Genomic DNA, 25243 nt, shown 5'->3' with positions numbered 1-25243 from the left:
AACAGAGACCACCTGGCCTGGCGAGGATTCAGCCGTTGGGCAGACTGGAGGTAGGAGAGGTTCTTGTGATCGGTGTAAATAATAACTGGAAATCTTGATCCCTCCAGCAGATGCCTCCATTCCTCAAGTGCTAATTTAATGGCTAGAAGCTCTCGATCCCCGATGGAGTAGTTCCTCTCCGCCGGAGAGAAGGTCCTAGAAAAAAAACCACAAGTAACAGCATGCCCGGAAGAATTTTTTTGTAGAAGGACAGCTCCAGCTCCCACAGAGGAGGCATCAACCTCCAATAGGAAGGGTTTAGATGGGTCAGGTCTGGAGAGCACGGGAGCCGAGGAAAAGGCAGACTTGAGCCGTTTAAAGGCGTCTTCCGCTTGAGGAGGCCAAGACTTGGGATCGGCATTTTTTTTGGTTAAAGCCACGATAGGAGCCACAACGGTAGAAAAATGTGGAATAAATTGTCTGTAATAATTGGCGAACCCCAAAAAACGTTGGATAGCACGGAGTCCGGAGGGGCGTGGCCAATCTAAGACGGCAGAGAGTTTGTCTGGATCCATTTGTAGTCCCTGGCCAGAGACCAAGTATCCTAGGAAAGGAAGAGATTGGCATTCAAACAGACATTTCTCTATTTTGGCATAGAGTTGATTGTCACGAAGTCTCTGAAGAACCATACGGACATGCTGGCGGTGTTCTTCTAGATTGGCAGAAAAAATCAGGATATCGTCCAGATATACAACAACACAGGAGTATAAGAGATCACGAAAAATTTCATTAACAAAGTCTTGGAAGACGGCAGGGGCGTTGCACAGGCCAAAGGGCATGACCAGATACTCAAAGTGTCCATCTCTGGTGTTAAATGCCGTTTTCCATTCATCCCCCTCTCTGATGCGGATGAGATTATAAGCACCTCTTAAGTCCAGTTTGGTAAAAATGTGGGCACCTTGGAGGCGATCAAAGAGTTCAGAGATGAGGGGTAGGGGGTAGCGGTTCTTAACCGTGATTTTATTAAGACCGCGGTAATCAATGCAAGGGCGTAGAGAGCCATCTTTTTTGGACACAAAGAAAAATCCGGCTCCGGCAGGAGAGGAGGATTTACGGATAAAGCCCTTTTTTAAATTTTCCTGGACGTATTCAGACATGGCAAGAGTCTCTGGGGCGGACAGAGGATAAATTCTGCCCCGGGGTGGAGTAGTGCCCGGGAGGAGGTCGATAGGACAATCATAAGGCCTGTGAGGAGGTAGAGTCTCAGCTTGTTTTTTGCAAAAAACATCCGCAAAGTCCATATAGGCCTTAGGGAGACCGGTTACAGAAGGAACCACAGAATCACGGCAAGGGTCACTGGGAACCGGTTTTAGGCAGTCCTTGGAACAAGAGGGCCCCCAACTCTTGATCTCCCCAGTGGACCAATCCAGGGTTGGGGAATGAAGTTGAAGCCAGGGAAGTCCAAGGAGAATTTCAGAAGTGCAATTGGGGAGGACCAAAAGTTCAATCCTCTCGTGATGAGGTCCGATGCGCATTAGAAGGGGCTCTGTGCGGAAACGTATGGTACAGTCCAATCTTTCATTGTTTACACAATTGATGTAGAGGGGTCTGGCGAGACTGGTCACCGGGATGTTGAACCTGTTGACGAGAGAGGCCAAAATAAAATTTCCTGCAGATCCGGAGTCCAAGAAGGCCACAGCAGAGAAGGAGAAGGCAGAGGCAGACATCCGCACAGGCACAGTAAGACGTGGAGAAGCAGAGTAGACATCAAGGACTGTCTCACCTTTGTGCGGAGTCAGCGTACGTCTTTCCAGGCGGGGAGGACGGATAGGACAATCCTTCAGGAAGTGTTCGGTACTAGCACAGTACAGGCAGAGATTCTCCATGCGGCGTCGTGTCCTCTCTTGAGGTGTCAGGCGAGACCGGTCGACCTGCATAGCCTCCACGGCGGGAGGCACAGGAACAGATTGCAGGGGACCAGAGGAGAGAGGAGCCGGGGAGAAGAAACGCCTCGTGCGAACAGAGTCCATATCCTGGCGGAGCTCCTGACGCCTTTCGGAAAAACGCATGTCAATGCGAGTGGCTAGGTGAATGAGTTCATGTAGATTAGCAGGGATTTCTCGTGCGGCCAGAACATCTTTAATGTTGCTGGATAGGCCTTTTTTAAAGGTCGCGCAGAGGGCCTCATTATTCCAGGATAATTCTGAAGCAAGAGTACGGAATTGTACGGCATACTCGCCAACGGAAGAATTACCCTGGACCAGGTTCAACAGGGCAGTCTCAGCAGAAGAGGCTCGGGCAGGTTCCTCAAAGACACTTCGAATTTCCGAGAAGAAGGAGTGTACAGAGGCAGTGACGGGGTCATTGCGGTCCCAGAGCGGTGTGGCCCAAGACAGGGCTTTTCCAGACAGAAGGCTGACTACGAAAGCCACCTTAGACCTTTCAGTGGGAAACTGGTCCGACATCATCTCCAGGTGCAGGGAACATTGGGAAAGAAAGCCACGGCAAAACTTAGAGTCCCCATCAAATTTATCCGGCAAGGATAGTCGTAGACCAGAAGCGGCCACTCGCTGCGGAGGAGGTGCAGGAGCTGGGCGACCACCGTGGTGAGGTCAGCGACAACTGGCAGAGGAACTTCAGCGGGATCCATGGCCGGATCTACTGTCACGATGCCGGCTGGCAGGTAGTGGATCCTCTGTGCCAGAGAGGGATTGGCGTGGACCGTGCTAGTGGATCGGTTCTAAGTCACTACTGGTTTTCACCAGAGCCCGCCGCAAAGCGGGATGGTCTTGCTGCGGCGGTAGTGACCAGGTCGTATCCACTAGCAACGGCTCAACCTCTCTGGCTGCTGAAGATAGGCGCGGTACAAGGGAGTAGACAGAAGCAAGGTCGGACGTAGCAGAAGGTCGGGGCAGGCAGCAAGGATCGTAGTCAGGGGCAACGGCAGGAGGTCTGGAACACAGGCTAGGAACACACAAGGGAACGCTTTCACTGGCACAATGGCAACAAGATCCGGCAAGGAAGTGCAGGGGAAGTGAGGTGATATAGGGAAGTGCACAGGTGATAACACTAATTGGAACCACTGCGCCAATCAGCGGCGCAGTGGCCCTTTAAATCGCAAAGACCCGGCGCGCGCGCGCCCTAGGGAGCGGGGCCGCGCGCGCCGGGACAGGACTGACGGAGAGCGAGTCAGGTACGGGAGCCGGGGTGCACATCGCGAGCGGGCGCTACCCGCATCGCGAATCGCATCCCGGCTGGAGGCGGTATCGCAGCGCCCCGGGTCAGTGGATCTGACCGGAGCGCTGCAGTGAGGAGAGTGTAGCGAGCGCTCCGGGGAGGAGCGGGGACCCGGAGCGCTCGGCGTAACAGCCAGTGGGATGTAAATGCTCAATGCACCCCTTATTAAATTCTATGAGGGGTGTAGTTTCCAAAGTGGGGTCACATGTGGGGGGGTTCACTGTTCTGGCACCAAGGGGGGCTTTGTAATCACACATGGCCCCTGACTTCTATTCCAATCAAATTCTCACTCCAAAAGTTCAATGGAGCTCCTTCTCTTCTGAGCATTGTAGTTCACCCTCAGAGCACTTTACATCCACATATGGGGTATTTCCATACTCTCCTATTACCCCTTGTGAAAATGAAAAATTTGGGGGTAACACCAGCATTTTAGTGAAAAAAATGTTTTTCTTTTTATTTTCACGTCCAACTTTAGCGGAAATGTGTCAAACACCTTTTAAGGCACACTTTACTCCTTGTTACATTCCTTGAGGGGTGTAGTTTCTAAAATAGTATGCCATGTGTTTTTTATTTTTTTTATTTTTTTGCTGTCCTGGCACCATAGGGGCTTCCTAAATGAGACATGCCCCCCCAAAACCATTTCAGCTAAATTTGCTTTCCAAAAGCCAAATGTGACTCCTTCTCTTCTGAGCATTGTAGTGTGCCCGCAGAGCACTTGATGTCCACACATGGGATATTTCCATACTCAGAAGAGATGAGGTTACAAATTTTGGGGGCATTTTCTCCTATTACCACTTGTAAAAGTAAAAAAATTTGGGGGAAAACTAGCATTTTAGTGAAAAAATTTTATAAATAATTTACACATCCAACTTTAACGAAAAGTCTTCAAACACCTGTGGGGTGTTAAGGCTCACTGTATCCCTTGTTACGTTCCTTGAGGGGTGTAGTTTCCAAAATAGTATGCTATGTGGGGGAGTTTTTGCTGTTCTGGCACCATAGGTGCTTTTTTAATGTGACATGCCCCCCAAAAACCATTTCAGAAAAACTCACTCTCCAAAATCCCATTGTCGCTCCTTCCCTTCTGAGCCCTCTAGTGCACCCACAGAGCACTTGACATACACATATGAGGTATTTCCTTACTCGAGAGAAATTGGGTTACACATAATAGGAAGATTTCTCTCCTTTTACCCCTTGTAACAATTCAAATACTGGGTCTACAAGAACATGCCAGTGTAATAAATGAAGATTTCGAATTTTCTCCTTCAATTTGCTGCTATTCCTGTGAAACACTTAACCTCCCTGGCAGTATGATTCTGTCTGGAAATTTGTACCAAAAGCGGTACAATTTTTTTAACTGAATTTCACATCTCCCCTGTCACATTCCCCCTCTCCCTTGTCACACCCCCCGTCACATTCTCCCCCCTCCTTGTCACATTCTCCCCCCTCCTTGTCACATTCTCCCCCCTCCTTGTCACATTCTCCCCCCTCCTTGTCACATTCTCCCCCCTCCTTGTCACATTCTTCCCCCTGTCACATTCCCCCCCTTGTCACATTCCCCCCCCTGTCACATTCCCCCCCTTGTCACATTCCCCCCCTGTCACATTCCCCCCCCCTGACACATTCCCCCCCTTGTCACATTCCCCCCCTTGTCACATTCCCCCCCTGTCACATTCCCCCCCCCCCCAACACATTCCCCCCCTTGTCACATCCCCCCCCCCTTTGTCACATCCCCCCCCTTTGTCACCTTGTCTTGTCCTGCAGCAGGTTTGCCAGGCAGATTTCAAACCTAGTGTATTTCCTGCAGAACAAGTCCTTTCCCCTTCAGCCAATCACAGGCTTTACACCACTGTGGCCTGTGATTGGCTGAAAAGTGAAAGGTCCTAGAAGATGAATAGTGAAGAGAGGACACCCCGGACCGCACGGAGGGGAACGGCATCTGCAGGGACCGGGACTAGGTGAGCAAAAGGTTTTTTTATTTTACTACTTTTTCCTTTTACACTTAGCTCAGTGTTTTTCTACCAGGGGGCCTCCAGCTGTTGTGAAACTACTACTCCCAGCATGCCCGGACAGCCTTTGGCTGTTCGGGCATGCTGAGAGTTGTAGTTTTGCAACAGCTGGAGGCCCCCTGGTAGGGAAACACTGACTTTTAGTATTTTTATTTACCTGCTCTGGCCGGCCCCCGCAACGGGAGCCGACCAGAGCAGATAATCGCATGTTTTCCCTGGGGGGCCACATCGCTATATCGCATTGCTTTTGCGATATATCATACAGCCCGGCCGGGAACTCTGCAATTCTACCCCGAGCGTGACTCGGGGTTACCGATCCTAGCAGGGAAAATTAACCCCGAGTCACGCTCGGGAATACCGCTCAGGAGGTTAAAGGATTAACAAACTTTTTTAATGTCATTTTGAATACTTTGAGGGGTGCAGTTTTTTTTAAATAATCGGGTCATTTATGGGGTATTTCTAATAAGAAGGCCCTTCAATTTTGTGAAAAATTGAAAAATTGCTGCTGAACTTTGAAGCCCTCTGATGTCTTCCAAAAGTTAAAACATGTTAACTTTATGATGGAAACATAAAGTAGACATATTGTATATGTGAATCAATATATAATTTATTTGGAATATCCATTTTCCTTATAAGCAGAGAGCTTTACATTTAAAAAAAATTGCACAATTCAAAAAATTTTCATCAAATTTTTGAATTTTTCACCAAGAAATGATGCAAGTATCGACGAAATTTTACCACTAACATAAAGTAAAATATGTCACGAAAAAACTTTCTCAGAATCAGAATGAAAAGTAAAAGCATCCCAGAGCTATTAATGCTTACAGTGGTCAGATGTGCAAAAAATGGCCAGGTCCTTAAAGGGGTACTCCGGTGGTTAATATTTTTGGCTATATTGCATCTTCTTTTAATGTTCATGTTTTTTGCAATTGACATGTATTATATATTTGTGTAGCATGAGTTTTTTTTTTCTTACCTGTTTGTGGGCCAGGAAGTTCTGTAGTATTGTATTGGATCTTCTACTGTTGTCCACAGCGTCGGCCATGTTAGGATTAGGCTGTGGACAACACGTCAGGGCTATTTTTCAGAGCCCGGAGGACGCAGGTCTGCATGAGAGAAAGAAGCCACGCCCCCTAATCTCCCCCTCCCGGAGGACGGAGGTCTGCTCGAGAGAAAGAAGCTAGAGCAGGGGGAGAGAGAGGACATACACAGCTCCTCATCACCCCTCCCTTCCCTCTGCTCTGTCTTCTGAGGATGCAGGTCTGCACTGAAAGAAGACAGAGAAGATTAGAGTGTTATCTAAAGGGGAGGATAACAATGTGCACGGGCTGGGGATGTATAGACTGCAGGGGAATAAATCTTGGACTGGGGATGACTTCTATGTGTGAAGGGGGGGGGGGGGAGTCCTGAATGACACATTACGGGAGTTGTGTTATGTGTGTGTATGATACTGTTTACAAACCAGTGTGCCTCCAGCTGTTTCAAAACTACAACTCCCAGCATGCCCTGACAGCCTTTGGGCATGCTGGGAGTTGTAGTTTTGCAACAGCGTGAGGCACACTAGTTGGGAAGCACTGTCCTAGCCTATTCAGCATACACATCATGTTACACCAGTGTTTCCAAACCAGTGTGCCTCTAGCAAGTGTAAAACTACAACTCCCAGCATGCCCTGACAGCCTTTGGGCATGCTGGGAGTTGTAGTTTTGCAACAGCTGGAGGTACACTGGTTGGGAAAAACTGTTCTAGCCAATTCAGTATATTACAAACAAAGTGCATTGTTTCCCAAACAGGGTGTCTTCAGCTGTATCAAAACTACAACTCCCAGCATGCTCGGACAGCTTTTGGCTGTAGTAGTAGTAGTATTAGTTTTTCAACACCTGGAGGCACCCTGGTTGGAAAACATTGGTGTATGCCATATAGAGGTGTGGGGAACTACAACCCCCAGGAGACTACAGAGGCAGCATGCTGGTGTTATACCACAGACTGAAGACTCCTGAATGACACATGTTGGGAGTAGTCCCTTTTGTGTGTGTATGCCAGTGTATCCCAACCAGGGCTGATTATATTAGTGTGCTGTGTATAAGGGGGCCGACCCAAGAAAATAGTAGGGTGGGTAAAGGGCGGAAAAAACAAAAAAGAAAAAAGCAGCCGCCCCAAACCAGCAAGGCATGTGGCATGCTGGGATTTGTAGTTTTCAGCACAGCAAGAAACAGGAAATAGAAGCAAAGATAGGCAAACAAAGTGGGGGATAAAAAGACAACAAAGAACGGAAATAATGTAGCCTAAACAACAAGAATAGAAATGAAACAAAACAAATAGGGTGAGTCAAAAACTGAAAAACACGTTGACCACCGGAGTACCACTTTAAGATGAAAATGGGCTGGGTCCTTAAGGGGTTAAGCCAGTACATGTCCGAGTCTGTCTCAAGTTTGCTAGAGAGCATTTGGATGATCCAGAAGAGGATTGGGAGAATGTCATATGGTCAGATGAAACCAAAGTAGAACTTTTTGGAGGAGAAAGAATGCTGAGTTGCATCCAAAGAACACCATACCTACTGTGAAGCATGGGGGTGGAAACATCATGCTTTGGGGCTGTTTTTCTGCAAAGGGACCAGGATTACCAATCCGTGTAAAGGAAAGAATTAACGGGCCATGTATTGTGAGATTTTGAGTGAAAACCTCCTTCCATCAGCAAGGGCATTGAAGATGAAATGTGGCTGGGTCTTTCAGCATGACAATGATCCCAAACACACCGCCCGGGTAATGAAGGAGTGGCTTTGTAAGAAGTGTTTCAAGGTCCTGGAGTGGCCGAGCCAGTGTCCAGATCTCAACCCCATAGAAAACCTTTGGAGGGAGTGGAAAGTCTGTGTTGCCCAGAGACAGCCACAAAACATCACTGCTCCATAGGAGATCTGCATGGAGAAATGGGCCAAAATACCAGCAACAGTGTGTGAAAACCTTGTGAAGACTTACAGAAAATGTTTGACCTCTGTCAATGCCAACATAGGGTATATAACAAAGTAGTATTGAGATGAACTTTTATTATTGACCAAATATTTATTTTCCACCATAATTTGCAAATGCATTATTTAAAAAACAGACAATGTGATTTTACGGATTTTTTTTTTCTCATTATGTCTCTCATAGTTGAGGTATACCTATGATGAAAATTACAGGCCTCTCTCATCTTTTTAAAGGGGTACTCTGGTGGAAAACTTTTTTTTTTTTAATCAATTGGTGCCAGAAAGTTAAACAGATTTGTAAATTACTTCTATTAAAAAATGTTGATCCTTCCAGTACTTATTAGCTGCTGAATACTACAGAGGAAATTATTTTCTTTTTGGAACACAGAGCTCTCTGCTGACATCATGACCACAGTGCTCCCTGCTGACATCTCTGTCCATTTTAGGAACTGTACAGAGCAGCATATGTTTGTTATTGGGATTTTCTTCTACTCTGGACAGTTCTTAAAAGGGACAGATGTCAGCAGAGAGCACTGTGGTCATGATGTCAGCAGAGAGCACTGTGTTCCAAAAAAGATAAGAACTTCCTCTTTAGTATTCAGCAGCTAATAAGTACTAGAAGGATTAAGATTTTTTAATAGAAGTGATTTACAAATCCGTATTTGCCTGACCCCAAGGCTAATTCAAATGTATAAGTTGTGTTTATTTTGCTTAACAGAAGCTCTTGGGATGGGATATCTGGGGTTTTCCAATGACTAGCAAGAATACAAACTATGCAGTAGAGATCTCTGGGGTTTTTGGGCATACACTGGACGCCGAGAAAGAGTAGTATGAATTAAGGAGTAGAGGGAACAGCTAAACCCATGACATCATTTAGCAGTTGTTTGCACGATGTCCAGAAGGGGCCAATCACAGAGCAATCCCACAAGATATGCATCAAAGTGCCACGGGTGCCACAACCACGCCAGCACATGTTGGGAGTGTCCGTATATATGTGGGACAGCTTATCAGGCGTGTAGTACCACCTAAGAACGGTTTTGAAAGCCAGTTCCAGATGGGAAGAACATTGAAAGCTGCATGTATGCTTTTAAAGACATGTCGCCATTTAGCAGCCGAAAAACAGTCGAAGTCTCTCTTCCAATAACGCATTGGATGCGTTTTGGAAAATGAATTATCCTGCGCCAATTTGTGATATAAAATTTTGAAACCCTTAAGAGGGTAGGAGAGAAAGCGGAGTACAGTGTAGTCTGTTGTTATTTCTGGAGGCAGAGAAGGCATTTGGGTTGTTTTACCCAAATTGATTTGGTAGACTGGATAGATAATGCTATCGGTTCTCTATATTCTAATCCTGCAGCTATTGTGTACTCATCCTGGTTCCTTTCTAATAATTTTTGCATTACACATGGAACAAGGCAGGAATTTCCTCTGTAGCCCCTAATATTCGCTTTACTTAAGGAAGCATTGGTGGAAAAAATTAGAAGGCCCCTCTATATCTGGTCTTAACATTGGCAATCTAGTCCATCATATAGGTCTCTTTGCAGCCCATGCTAGTATATGTAAAAATCCTTTCATTTCTCTTCCAGCTGCATCAGGGTTGCATTGTATTACAAAGTTAGTAAAAAAAAAAAATCACTAATATTACACTTAGGTTTACCCATTAATCTGGTCAATAACCTTAAATCATGATTCCCCTTAAGTTGGGCATGTACATCAATTTCATACTTAGGTATAAACCTTTCTTACTCTACCACCAAACTCTTTGATACCAACTATGTTGAACTCATAAATGACATTAAACAAACAATCTCTCACCTTTCTTCTGCTGGTATTTCTTGGTTAAGGAGACAATCAGCTATTAAATAATGGTACTATATAAGATGTCTGATCGCGGGGGTCCCGTGGCTGGAAAACCCGGCAATCTCTCCTGCAGCACCCCCTGTCATCTGCTGTACTGAGCAAACTTCACTCTGTGCCTGATGATGGGCGATCCAGGGGCTGGAGGATCGTGACGTCACGCCCCCCCCTCGTGGCGTCATGGCCCATCCCTTCAATGCAAGTCCATGGGAGGGGGCGTGGCAGCCATCACACCCACTCCCATAGACTTGCATTGAGGGAGTGGGCCGTGACGTCACGAGGGGTGGGGCCGTGAAGTCATGATACTCCGGCCCCTGTACCGCCCATCAACAGGCATGGAGGGAAGTTCGCTCTTTGCAGCAGATGACAAGGGGGTGCTGCAGGAGCGGTCACGGGGGTACCCAGTGGCGGGACCCCCACGATCAGACATCTTATCCCCTATCCTTTGGGTAGGGGATAAGATGTCTAGGGACAGAGTACCCTTTAAAGCAGACACTTTATAAAAAAAAAACTACAAGATGGGGAAATAGGGTACCCCTCTATATGTCAATATTATAGAGCAGTAGTGCTTGACCAATTAAATCTATTTGACTGGGCGACTTATCCAAGCTTTGGGTTCAGTTTGAAATGTTTACACTAGGCAGGTCTTCAACCAAAGATATCCTAACAGTAGCCTACTTATTTAATAATAAACCATTCCATATATTATTTGCAATATCACAAAATGATAATTTTTTCTGGTGGCAGGATATGTCCAAATATATCGGGGGCCACTAATGCATGCATGCATGCATACAGAGTTGCCAGAAGATCCATAGACTTGTATGAGACTTGCAGCATCTCTGTCTCCCGATAATGATAGTTTACAAGCAGGTCGCAAGATCAGAAGCTGTCCAATGTTTTCGGATTAGAATTACCCTTAAACAATTCACTCTGGTTCTTTGATTTTTAATTAATATTTTTTTCTTTTAGTGCCTGGACCAGCGAAAATTAAGGATGTGACTATTATATCAGATTCTGTAGTCAATATCAGTTGGACAGAGCCAAATGAGCCAAATGGTCCCCTCGATATAATTCGATATCAGATTAAAGCCAACAATTTGCCGCCAATCCCTGCCTCTCCATTGAAAAAAAGTGAATTTCCAAGCAATATCTTATCATGGTCTTTAGATAGTCTTCAAGCTGGAACTGAATATGAGTTTAAGGTATAGTAAATGCACCTTAATTACCTCTCCCTGTCTATGTATGATCTATATATACATATATGTGGCATCGGGGTGTGAGGTGCAGGGTAGATGTTATAACCCAAGGGGAAGATGTTATTAACCCCTTTTTGTCGTGACGCCAGGGCATGGTTTAGCTTTAACCACCCGAAGGTAATACCTCTGGTCCTGGGCTAGGCACGGGGACAATGAAGACACTGATGCCAAGTAACGGAAAAATGGTAGCTTTACTGAGGGTAGACAGATGACACAGTCTATGCGATACAGCCAATATCCCAAGGAGGTGACCAGTCACACAGGGGGACCTTGCAGGCTTGCAGGGACTTGCAGTAGTGAGGCAGACTTTGGTGCAGGCCACGGTGACTAAACAGTAGACTTGACTTGACTGACTTGATGACCGACATTTAGAGGACTTTGGCTTACTTGCAAGCAATTGACAGGTGGCTGCAGACTTTAGGCTTGAGGCCTCCAATGCTCTGGACTCACAGACTTGACTGTACTGGACCTCCGGGACTAAGACCATGGAAAAAGAGAGATTGCAGACCCTCCCCTGGGGAGCCCATAGGTTACTTGGGGGGGGGGGGGGGGTCACCTGGTCACTAGTGCCTCCTGGGTAACAATCACATGGTATAACTATTAAAGAAACAGTACATTATCAATATAACAACTTATAATCACAGGCGATAATACATAAAGGGGGCCCTGGGGACGTGGAGAGACTTTTCCTGACAGGGCAGAAGAAGTACGGGGAAACACCATCCCATACTGGGCTACCACATATACATATATACATACATGTCTATCTAATCTAATGCAAATATATCTCAGCCATCTATGCTTGCTTCATAGGTCCTTTCATTTCATTCAGATGAGGACTGGTATTCGGAAAGTAGTGCTGTTTATGACAAAACATTTAATGCTCCAACTGCTCCATACAACATTGTTGCGGGGAATGTAAGTTTAGTACTAGAATGGAGAGCTCCAGATGTATCCATACAAGAATTCTGGTTTCAACTAAAGGAGGTAAACATTTATATATAAGGCTAAGTTTCCACTTATATATATATTTTTTTTTTTGGGGGGGGGGGGGGGGGGGGCAAAAACACTCAAATAAATGCTCAAATTGTATATTAGCAATTTTCCATGGGAAAAACACTGCAGCCACATGTTTGCAGGGAGTCAAAGGGGAGATACCAAATGCCAAACCCACTTTGCATTTTTAGATTTGGAATCTTTCCCCCTGGAAAATGATGGGAATACCCTGGGAATGATGAATGTTGTAGTTTAGCAACACCTGGAGGCTCCCTGTTTGAGAACACAAAGATTTTTGGGTGCTTTCCCCTGGAGAGAGTGCCCTAAATGTACTGAACTATTTGTGTTTTTCTGTTTCTCTCATTTCCGATACGTGTATTTCAGATCGACATAGTCCACAGAATCCGACATAGTCTATCTCATACATGTATCTGAAATGAAAAGAAAAGACAACCCGAAAAAAAGGGGTTAGTAGTACTCCCCTGAGTAGAGCACCCATAAAGTAGTGTATTTTCAAACAGGAAGCCTCCAGGTATTGCCAAACTAAAACCAAATCAGTTTTAGACAGTCTTTGGGAGCTGTAGTTTAGAAACAGCTGGAGGCTTCCTGTTTGGGAAGACACTGCTAGAAAGGGTCTTTCACATTATACATTTTCAGAATGCTTTTTAAAACAAAAAGCCATACTAAAAATGTACAATGTGAACAGAGCCATGCTTACCACTCTGGCTCCTGGCTGTAGCTCCGCCTCTAATGATGTCATCTCTAGAGATGGGGCTTCACCGGACCAGGCTGGAGCAGGAGCCAGGGTGATTAGTGATCATCTGGCCACAGTATAAAATATATGCAGCTATCTATAGATGGTTGTATATACTGTATACTCCCAAGGAGTTAACTAGCGCTGCTCTATCCTTGCTGGGCTGGCACATAACGTTCAGCCCAGAAAAGGGGTTACAGTAAAAAAAGTGATGTATACAGATCACAGTTTTTTAATTCTTTGCTGGGCAGGAGATATACAATTTATACCTCCTTCCTAGTATGAGCTGTGCCCGGGGCTGTATAGTTGTGGGCACAGCTCAGCCCGGCTAGGAGCAAGGGCTCCTGTCAGTGTAGTCCATGCTTCTGTATAGTATACACGGGTACACTATGCACCCTTCTATGCTATTTGGCTACCGTAGGTAAGTAGTGATGCTATGCATTCAACCCACAGAGTGGTAACCTGAAGGCAGTGAAAAACTGCCACAGGGTACAAAATTGTCTGTTTCCAAACATTAAAAAAACGCCAGTTGCAGTTTTTCTGGTGTTTTTTCAAGTGAAAAAAAAAAAAATGAAAACCTAGCCAAAACCTAGCCTTACAGGTTTGTGTTTCTTCTGTCATTTTTTTCATAACTGTGCCATACAGTTCACAGGTCTCAATATGTATATACCAGAAAATCAATACTGCACACAAGGATTGATCTACACCTGCACCCTAATGGGAGTTGTGCCAAATACAATCTACCACGTAGAAGCTGTGGTTCGTTTTTCGACTGGAGCCCAGAGTGTTTCTCCACCCACAAATTTCAAGACATTAGGTTTGGAATTCTTGGTTTATTTTATGGGTTTTGAAATGCTACTGCTAACTCCACTAAAAGTAAAAATGGGGATGTTGTCCATAGCAAAGCATAGTATAAATTGTATAAATTAGATTAGAGAGTTGCAAGCTGAAATGTTCTTTATGACCATTATCATTGTATTTCTTATATTTGATATTTATATTTTAACTATATATTTAAATTTTAATATTGTTTTATTGTTGAACACTTCGATGTGGATGAACACTTATGACTCACTATATGGCAAAAAACAACTACACCTAAATGTATTACTGCATTGCTTAAAGTTCAAAGAAAAGGGAAATTAGCTTTTAAGTATTTGTGTATAGGAACATATGCAGTGAAAGCTCTCTAAAAGACCACTTCTATGAGAAGACCATCCCTTAGGCTAAGTTTCTACAATTTTTTTTTATCCTGCGTTTTTTTTGTTTGAAAAAACAAAACAAAAAAAAAAAAGCAAGAAAAAATGCCTGAAAAAAACGCAAGAAAAAATGCCTGAAAAAAAAACGCCAGTGCAATTTCCTGCATCAGGCGTTTTTTCTGCCATTTTTTCCTTTGTGTGGAAATTGCATTTTTGACACCATGGTAGTTTTTCCAGCCTTTCCAAGTTGGATTTTTTGAACTTTTTCGCTGACTCCAGAGAAAATGGCTGCTGTTCCTCTTCCTGGGAACAGCCCTTTTTTCCACAGGTGAAAAAACACCAAAGAAAAATGCCAAATGCGAAACATACATGGAGGTTTTAATGGTGTTTTTTCACTCCCATAGACTTCTATGGGAGAAAACGCCACGATTTTGAAAAAAAACAACACGCCAGTGTCTGAAAATGCTGCGACTTTGGAAAACTGCCAAGGAGCTGAAAAATGCTAAAAAAGAGAAAAAACGCCAAAAAGGATAAAAAAAAACGGCAAAATGAAAAATGCCAAGTGGAAAAAGAATTTAGCGATGTCTTATTGATTTACAGCTAACATCTGGCCGCAGCGTTTTTTGGCCGAAAAAATTTGGCATTTTTCTCTGCGTTCCCCCCCCCCCCTCAAAAAAAACTAAAAACTTATCCTTACCCAGCCTATATTTTCAATGACAGACCACCTCCTTTAAAAGACCATTTTGTTTGAGACGACCACCCAAAATTGCACAAAGCGGTTTCTCTGTATATAAAGTGGACCTGACATTTAATGAATGAAAAATTCTCAAGCTTTGTTTACCGAGTAGACAAGTATGCTTGGGACATAAAAGAGAAAGAATGTACTGCTTGTAGCTAACAAAAAAGAGCATAGTCCAATATGTCCTTGTAGCTGACAAAAAAATTCCTGTGTTTAAATGTGGAATTAATGTTTCTTTAAAAAAAATGTGCCCTCTAAATAAAGTAAGGGCATTGTATTGTTGGAACAGTATTGTTTATTATACTCTTGAATCTGTCAGTTTAGGAAAGAATTTGGGGGGGGAGATTTATTGTGCTGTGTTATAGTAAAATTCTTTCTGATGCCCATATGCCCATAAAAAACAATCGCAGCTTAGGTTTTATTTCTCATATTGCTCTGGTAAAATAAAATTTGAGCTCTGACTGTTTGCAGGCAACAAAGAGAATTGTACTATAGGGGCTCATTCACACTACGTATTTTCTGATGCAGCAGTATAGTAATATGTTCGGGTAGAGATTCTGTAGTGTAAATGGGCTCTTTGACAGTTGATTACTCTCCCCCTTGGTGTTAACCCGTGATGTTTGATCTGTTCTACTTCAGCTGGTGTTCCGAGTAAACCAGGAATTCCCCAAAAAGTGCTTGGCAATGACAATACCATCCAGTGGAAAACTGCCATTGATAATGGTTGTAACCTCACATATAATATACTAGAGTACAGGTAAGCAGAGCCCTATAGCCTGTTCTATACAGGACACCAATGTTCTTCTACATAAAAGAATAGTACTGTACATACCAAAGGAGAATGATGGGACTTAAAAAATAAATGCTAAAGCTGTCTACAACAAAAACAACATATACTTACCTCCTTTGGTCCCAGTAGCCTCTGGTATCGCTGCCTTCAGTTTTCACTGTGCTCCACTTCCTGGTGCTGGGGACAATACGTTAGAGTGCCGCTCAGCCAATCACTTCCTGAGGAGGGGGTGACTGTCTAAGTAGCAATGTCTTGCGCCAACCACTGTGTTCCAGCTCTGCCAGTGAATAACTGAAGTATCGGCCGCCAGAAACAGTAAGTGATTCATTTCTTAGGATAAATGAGACAACTGACAAATGCTCTGAAAACGTCACGTTAATCGAATTACATTTTAATTAAATATTAATCAGTGTGGAATCTTCAGTTTGTATTTTGGTGTTGATTTCATGTATTTTTTTCTTGTGGCTTTTTATGCATCTTTTTATTTCAATGGGAGCTTCTATGTGAATTCACATGGAAAAGTAACATGTTGCTTCTTTGTGACACAACTTTTATTCAAGTGCATCTTTTCAATACTAAACTTTTTAAACATTTCTCTTTGAAAATCAATGGGAGATGTTTTGATAATTTTTTTTTATTTAGTTTTTTTAAGTAGTTTTTGAGATGATTTTTGCCTGTGTAAAAATGTTTAGAAATGTGAAGCTGATGAGTTGTCTTTTCTTTTTCTGGATTATGTATGAAATATTTTGCACTGCACTGCCCAATAATAGTTCTCGCAACACATCAGTTTAGTTCAGTTGAGATTGAGGAAAAAAAAGAAACTGGACATTGTAAGAGATCTATGCGCATTTCAATAGATGCAGATATAGATCTGAAGGATTGTAGGAAGTCATTTTATGATTCCAACTTGCTATACTAATGAAAAAATACATAACTACATATTTTTATGTTTCTGACTACTAATACATTATATTATCTTTAGGCAGGTTACTGATGTTAGAGAGTCAGTCCAGTGGAAATTGGCATACAATGGCTCATGTCATGATATTTGTATATGGAAGTCTAAAGCTTTGGATGGAACCTTCTACTTTAGAGCGGCTGCTGCCAACATAATAGGCCTTGGAAATTACAGTGACACAAGCAACAAAATTCAGCTACATACAGGTAGACAAAAGTTATTTGTATGTTTTGCATCACATGGTTTTAGTCAGTGGGGTTTTCTTCTTGTTTCATATATTTTTTATCTATATTTATATCTTCTGATGTACTTACCCTGTAGCCATGAGTAAGAGCTAATAATGCAAGAAAAAAAAAAAAAAAACAGGAAAAGAGAGGGCACTCTTAGTGCAATATGTTAGATGATAATGGGATGCTTCTTGTCGGTATGGAGGTGGCAGCTTCCACGTGGACCCGGTCCTTAGCAGGGGCGCCGGTGAAGGTACTTGTAAATGGTGAAGGGAACAAACAGTGTTGTATCCTGTAAAAAACTGTGGATATTTAGCGCCGTCCTTAGCCAGTTGGTTCACAAATAAGGTTTATTGGTGCAACATAAGTTTCGAACCCGACCCGGGTTCTTCATCAGGCAGTTGGTACAGGTCATTGTAAAAGCAGTAGAATTTAAAACACAATTTTAAAGGGGTATTCCAAGCAAAAACTTTTTTTTATATATCAACTGGCTCCGGAAAGTTAAACAGATTTGTAAATTACTTCTCTTAAAAAATCTTAATCCTTCCAATAGTTATTAGCTTCTGAAGGTTTCTGTCTAACTGCTCAATGATGATGTCACGTCCCGGGAGCTGTGCATGATGGGAGAATATCCCCATAGGAACTGCACAGCTCCCGGGACGTGAGTCATCAGAGAGCAGTAAGATAGAAAACAACAACTCAACTTCAGAAGCTAAAAACTATTGGAAGGATTAAGATTTTTTCATAGAAGTAATTTACAAATCTGTTTAACTTTCCAGAGCCAGTTGATGTATAAAAAAAAGTTTTGGCCTGGAATACCCCTTTAATTCCCTTCCGGTTCAACACATTGCGTAACTCACAAAAATTATTATTCCTTAAAAAAAAGGAAGGAAGAAGGGAAGGGAAAGATGGGAGGATGGGGGAGGGGACAACATGGAATAGGTGGGAAGAACAGAAAAGTAAATAGACTTTAAATCATTTTACATTATAAAAAAAAAGAGATTCAGATCTTGTTTAGTTTAAAATCAAAATATTTGGTCAGCACGTGTATTGCGCAAGCGTGTATGTATTTCTGAAAAGTTAAAATTTTGTCCATTGTTCATGAGCACTGAATGATGTGGATGCTATTTGGATTGTACGGATGCATACAGTTAGCTCTGAGGATTGTTGTGCTCCAGAGGTCTTGATGCTGCTGGTGCCTAGCGGTTAGCTACTTCCAGCGATGTTAATGCTGCGACTTAAGATGTTTGTGTAGATTTCAACATTATATTAAGTCTGTTTGCATAGGCTTATTTTTTGCACTAACAATTCTACTTTGTAATGACATCAGTCATTTTACCCAAGAAAGAATCCATGACAAAACGGGAAAAAAAAGCATTGTGCGACAAAATTTAATAAGAAACATCATGTTGTACCTTTTCGTGGCTTCCGTTTCTACGCAGTACATTTTTTGGTAAAAAATAAATGGTATCCTACTTATATAGGTTTAATTTTGTCGTACTTCTGGAAAAAATCACAACTACATGCAGGAAAATTTATACGTTTAAATATGTCATCTTCTGACCCCTATAACTTTTTATATTTTTCAGCGTACAGGGCGGTATGAGGACTCATTTTTTGCGCCATGGTCTGAAGGTTTTAACGGTATCATTTTTGTATTGATTGGACTTTTTGATCGCTTTTTATAAATGTTTTCATGATATAAAAAGTGACCAAAAAAACGCTATTTTGGACTTTTTATAACGGTAATTTTATGATATATTTTTATAATTTGGACATTTCCACATGCAGTGATACCACATATGTTTATTTTTATTTACACAGGTTTTTTTTTAAATGGGAAAAGGGGGTGATTCTTACATACTTTTTTTTAACCATAGGGGGCTATAACACTGCACACAATGATCTTTTACAATGATCATTGTTATCCTATAGGATAACATTGATCAATGATTCTGCCGCTTGAATACTCATGCCTGGATCTCAGGCACGGAGCAGTCATTAAGCGATCGGACATGGAGGAGGAAGGTAGGGGACCCTACACATGTCCTCCAGCTGTTCAGGACGCCATGATTTACAGCCCACTGAGCTGGCCGGGGGTAGTTTACTTTCACTTTAGACGCAGCGATCAACTTTGAATGCTGTGTCTAAAGGGTTAATAGCGCGTGGCACCGCAATCAGTGCTGCACGCTATTAGCCACGGGTCCCGGGCCCAACCCGCTATAACACCCTTACCGAATAATCAGAGTCATTCTGTTTTGTTCTTTCTTCCCCATCTGTCACAGGACATCATGGAACCTGCAACACAAACATATTAGTATAAAGCTCTGCACTTTTCTAGCATTATCCTCCCCTTTTTCCTACAAATGACTCCAACCTCCTCCAAACACAGTGCAACCAGCCTTCCCACAACGCACAAGGGGGGAGATTTATTAAAACCTGTGCAGAGGAAAAGTTGCCCAAAGCAACCAATCAGCTTGCTTTTTTCATTTTTAACAAGGCCTTTGCAAAATTAAATAAGAAATCAGTTGCTATGGAAAACTGGGCAACTTCTCCTTTGCATAGGTTTTAATAAATCTCCCCAATGTTTCCAGCCTCACTCAAATGCCTCCAGCCTCCCCCCCCCCACAAGCACACACAATGCCTTCTGCATTACCCCACACAGTGACAGAGGGGTGTACACAGGAGACAGGGGTGTAGAGGGGTGTACATGGGTGACAGAAGGGCATACAGGGGTAACAGAGGGGTGTAGAGGGGTGACAGAGGGGTGTACATGGTAACCGTGGGGTGTACAGAGGTGACAGAGGGGTTTAGAGGGGTGACAGAAGGGTGTAGAGGGGTGACCGAGGGGTGTATGGGATAACAGAGGGGTGTCCAGGGGTTACAGAGAGGTTATGAGGGGTGACAGAGAAGTTTAGAGGAGTGAAAGAAGGGTGGGGGTGCACTACCTGAAGCTGAGTAGGCCTCTGTCAGCGCTGCTTCTGCTCCTTCCTTCCATCCACATAATTTTGCTGAGGGACCAGGGAGAATCCAGAGTCCAGAGCTGCTCCACAGGAAAGGGAGGATGCACAAGGATTGGAGCTGCAGCATCACCTGTCCTGGCACTACACACAGACTTCCGTCCCGCCTGGCCTGCACGCCTGTGACTCACAGGTGCACAGGCCTGGGCAGAAATATCCAAAAATGTTAGAGCCATATTTCCCACCAGAGTGTAATGGCACCCTGGTTGGGAATCAATGCCTAAGTGTAATGTGTGCTGGACCCTTGCAACAGCGCACCTGAGGCGATCGCCTCACTCGCCTCATCGGAGCTACAGCCCTGATTACAGAACATGCAAGTGCAAAAAATACAAACTTCACAAAACACTAAAATCTGTGATAAAAGTGCTATCAAAAAGAGGTAGTATTATATGTGACAAGGTCATCAAAGGTGTAAGTTGTAGAAATTTCTGCCACAGTCCGTTCCATAAACTCGAGTGAGGGGAACTCTGAGATTAATGTTTTGCCACAAGTTGGTTTCAAAACAATTTTATCCAGATTTGTAATTTTCTTCTACTTAAAAATCTTAACACTTCCACTACTAGGAGCTGGAATAACCACGGCTGCTGGCACCAGACTTGCCCTCCAAGGGGAAAAGGGATTCTTACTTTTATTAGGGAAGGGGTTAAATAATCTTTATTAATTTTTTTTTCCACTTTTTTTGCAGTGTTATAGCCCCCATAGGGGGCTATAACACAGCACACATTGGTCTTTTACATTGATCATTGTTATCCCATAGGATAACATTGATCAATGATTGTGCCGCTTGACTGCTCATGCCTGGATCTCAGGCACAGAGCAGTCATTCGGGGATTGGACACACAGGAGGATGGTAGGGGATACTCCACGTGTCCTCCAGCTGTTCTGGATACCGCAATTTCACCACGGCAGTCCCGAACAGCCGACTGAGCTAGCCGGGGGTAGTTTACCTTCACTTTAGACGCGACGATCCACTTTGAACGCTGCGTCTAAAGGGTTAATAGCGTCTGACACCGCGATCATTAGCTACGGGTCCGACCCGCTATGACATGGGGCCACAGTCCTATCAGACAGGAGAGAGAACACAGGAGTATTATCAGACAGGAGAGAGCACAGAGGAGTACTATCAGACAGGAGAGAGCACAGAGGAGTACTATCAGACAGGAGAGAGCACAGAGGAGTACTATCAGACAGGAGAGAGCACAGAGGAGTACTATCAGACAGGAGAGAGCACAGAGGAGTACTATTAGACATGAGAGAGCACAGAGAAGTACTATTAGACATGAGAGAGCACATAGGAGTACTATCATACAGGAGAGAGCCCAGAGGAGTACTATCAGACAGGAGAGAGCACAGAGGAGTACTATCAGAAAGGAGAGAGCACAGATGAGTTCTATTAGACAGGAGAGAGCACAGAGGAGTACTATCAAACAGGAGAGAGCACAGAGAAGTCCTGTCAGACAGGAGTGAGCACAGAGGAGTCCTATCAGACAGGAGAGAGCACAGAGGAGTACCATCACACAGAAGAGAGCACAGAGGAGTACTATCAGACAGGAGAGAGCACAGAGGAGTGCTAGCCCACCCTCACATACTGGACTTTGTCCATGCCTGTGCTTCAGCTTGGACAAAGACATGATTTTATAAGCTATGATTTCTATAAAAAAGGAAATGTAATTTTCTTATGAAGCATATTAGAGAGTGTAATGTTTTGCCAAGATGTACAACATATAAAAAGTTTTTGAATCTGACAGTGCCCATTCCAGGCCAAAACTTTTTTTTTATATATCAACTGGCTCCGGAAAGTTAAACAGATTTGTAATTTACTTCTATTAAAAAATCTTAATCCTTCCAATAGTTATTAGCTTCTGAAGTTGAGTTGTTGTTTTCTGTCTAACTGCTCTCTGATGACTCACGTCCCGGGAGCTGTGCAGTTCCTATGGGGATATTCTCCCATCCTGCACAGCTCCCGGGACGTGACATCATCATTGAGCAGTTAGACAGAAAACTTCAGGAGCTAATAACTATTGGAAGGATTAAGATTTTTTAATAGAAGTAATTTACAAATCTGTTTAACTTTCCAGAGCCAGTTGATATATATAAAAAAAAGGTTTTGCCTGGAATACCCCTTTAAGTTAAAATATTCATACTTTTCAACACACAAGTTTGAAAATCCACATTTGGGGGGAAATGTTGTCCAGTTGATCAGCAAATGATATTAGCAACATACTGTAAGGACCCCAATATTACCCTGAGTTATCAACTGATAAATTAGCAAACACTTGTTTGTTGGCTGATCGGATCATTTTAACAGATCAAAAAATCCATACATTGTTCTATAAGCTGCCAACAAATGATCGGAGTGAGGGGTTGCATAAACAAACCAATGTCAGTTCATTCGACCCTGCCCACATAAAAACAAAAGGCTTGGTAAATGAGCACCAATCCACTAGGTTGGCACTCACATTGGGCAATAGTCATCCCATCTTTTTACACCCAAATGTTAAAGAACACCCAACATGCAGGTCTTGTCACTTTTCACAAATGGTCTCTAGAGCTATACAAAAAATATTGAAACTAATGAGTGATTTTGGTTATGAAATTTCTCTTTATTCCCATTACACATCTGTCATACATACAAGAGATGCCTATTCAGCCAATCATTGGCTAAAACAGTCACTCCTGTGGCCAGTTAAAAGGGTTATCAAGTTAGTAAACTGTTGATAGGGGATAAGGATCTGATCATGGCGGAGGGTCTGACAGCTAGGCAGTATCGGCAGTGACAGCCTGCTTAGTTGTCTCCATTTATCCAAGTGATCAGAAGGACCCTAAATTTACCATCCACTTATATGAAAGAAAACAACTTTTATTCAATGCCTTATAGTTTGTAGTGTAATTAAAAACCTCAACCAACTATTCTCATTGATGTAAAGTACACGGTAAGTAACTGCACCATTAAAAACCTCAACCACCATGTAGGTGATTCTTTAAAGGGGTCATCCAGGAAAAAAATGTTTTTTTATATATATCAACTGGCTCTAGAAAGTTAAACAGATTTGTAAATTACTTCTATTAAAAAATCTTAATCCTTTCAGTACTTATGAGCTTCTGAAGTTAAGGTTGTTCTTTTCTGTCTAAGTGCTCTCTGATGACACACGTCTCGGGAACCGCCCAGTTTAGAAGCAAATCCCCATAGCATACCTCTTCTAAACTTGGCGGTTCCCGAGACACGTGTAATCAGAGAGCGCTCATAAGTACTGAAAGGATTAAGATTTTTTAATAGAAGTAATTTACAAATCTGCTTAACTTTCTGGAGCCAGTTGATATATAAAAAAAAGTTTTCTTCCTGTATAACCACTTTAAAAATTAACACACATATGCCCCCTTGACGTTTAAATATGAAAAGAGAATTAATGCTTTATTATTAATACAATTTTTTTATCTTTTTATATTTGTAACACTGTCATGGTGTCCATCAATTTTCATTTTCCCATGTCTATTCATATTGTGATATTGTAATATATTCTATACGGTATGTAAAAAAAAAAAAAAAAAAAAAAAAAAAGAAGTATGTATTCTCCAAATTTCTCTTTCTTGTTTTGTATTATATCAGTGTGAACATGTACAAGATAAGTTAAACCGGTGTTTTGTAGTGATGCACAACCCTTAAATGTATTTAAATGTTGCCATGTTTTAGTTTGTGTTATACTATAATTAGGGCAGTTTGTACCCCTGTAACGTGCCGGTGGCTACGCCTGTAATGTGTCGGTGGCTACCGCCTATCTTTTGCAAATACTGTGTCTTTTTAAAGGCTTAGAATAAAAATGTGAAGATTTTACACCCACATGTGCTGGATTCACTTTCCCATATTTTGTTGCTGTTGCCAAGTCCAGGATCCAGGACCCTGAACCCGTGCATGAGCAGGTGGACTTTATTTGCTTGGGTGAGCTGGATAACACTGTGTCTCCACGATTGCCTATTGTCCCTCACATAGGCATAGGCTTTTATAGTGGCTTTAACATCACCCTCTATACTGCCTCCTGTAGTTTAAAAGGCATTATGGGATTCCCTGTGGTAATGTGATTCTTTCTCCTCCTTTCTGCCATGTACCTGATGTTATTTTAGCAGGTTCTACCGGGTCATCTCTAGACATGTTTTGCTATGAGTCTATGTACTTCAAGTGTTACTGTTAGTCTATGAAGTATTGTGTATGAGAGGATAATATAGATTTTTCTTTTTTTTCTTAGAGACCAGTTCTTTTGATAACATCGGGGTTATTGTTGGCTCTGTCTTAGGTGTTCTTCTAGTCCTTATAATAATGAGTGTTTTTGGTAAGTATGAGCACTGCAGGTATCAATTATTACTTCATGTCTCAGTTTCACCTTATGAAAGTTTAATGCTTTTGTTCACTTCTTAGTTATTTACATGCGATTGAAGAAAAAACGAAATAAACACAGCCAAAACAGAGAAAACATAGACATCATGCAAGAGGATAAAGAGCTCGCTAAGCTGCGTGGACTGTCCAATGCAGTTGGTTTAGCTAATGCTTGCTATGCTATAAGGTAAACACTAATTCTCAAGTGCTCATGTTATGAATGTGGGGTATTTACTTCACACCAAAATAAAACAAAAAAGAGGTATAGAAAATGGCTATTGCATTGCTACTTTATATAGCTCTTTTTTGTTTTATTTTGGTGTCAATAAAACTTATTGATACTTTTACAATATCCACGTAATCCTGTGAGCTTCTCTGGGAATCCAGCTGTACCAGCATCACATCCAGTTCACCATTTTCCTTTGTTTCCTGTGTGAATCATTAAGCAGGACCACCCACTTGACTACTTAGTCCAGAATGAGAAAAGATTTTCAGGAATAAATACATTATGCTGAAACTTTTCCCACAAAACGATATATGAATCTGCTCAGATCTGCGCTACAACATGACTTTTGCATAGTAGACTGCATTTTTTATGTGTCAGGTTCCCTTTCAAATATGTGTTTAACATAAAAACTTAATTTGAACAACATCTTGTTGCCCCTTCCCACAATCAGCTTGTCAGAACCCGTAGGGTTAATCTGCATTGAGAGTCTTTTGTTTTATGGTTGCAGGGGTTACACCTAGCTCTCTGGGATGTCAGCTGACTTCATTGGCTTTTCACCCGTTCATTTGTCTATTTAAGCTTGCACTGTGCTATCAGACTTCGCCTGCATAAGAGTTTCTCTAGTAGCTAGTGTTTGTTACCTGTATTCCTGATCATTTGGTATTTGT

General features: G+C 42.6%; 1 protein-coding gene across 1 annotated transcript in view; it reads left to right on the top strand.

Moving 5' to 3' along the window:
- The window catches only part of ROS1 (ROS proto-oncogene 1, receptor tyrosine kinase), a 190164-nt gene that overhangs the window by 77373 nt on the left and 87548 nt on the right, over positions 1-25243 (top strand). Inside the window, exons 28-34 of the mRNA XM_056563593.1 lie at positions 11011-11243; positions 12111-12284; positions 13693-13864; positions 15625-15742; positions 16758-16939; positions 24222-24305; positions 24392-24536. Of these exons, the coding sequence (XP_056419568.1) occupies positions 11011-11243; positions 12111-12284; positions 13693-13864; positions 15625-15742; positions 16758-16939; positions 24222-24305; positions 24392-24536 (1108 nt within the window). The remainder of the gene's footprint in view (positions 1-11010; positions 11244-12110; positions 12285-13692; positions 13865-15624; positions 15743-16757; positions 16940-24221; positions 24306-24391; positions 24537-25243) is intronic.

This window comes from Hyla sarda, chromosome 3, assembly GCF_029499605.1.
Source record: "Hyla sarda isolate aHylSar1 chromosome 3, aHylSar1.hap1, whole genome shotgun sequence".
NCBI classification, from domain to species: Eukaryota; Metazoa; Chordata; class Amphibia; order Anura; family Hylidae; genus Hyla; species Hyla sarda.
The sequence above is the reverse complement of the archived record's forward strand: the minus strand, read 5'-3'. Positions and strand labels throughout refer to the sequence as shown.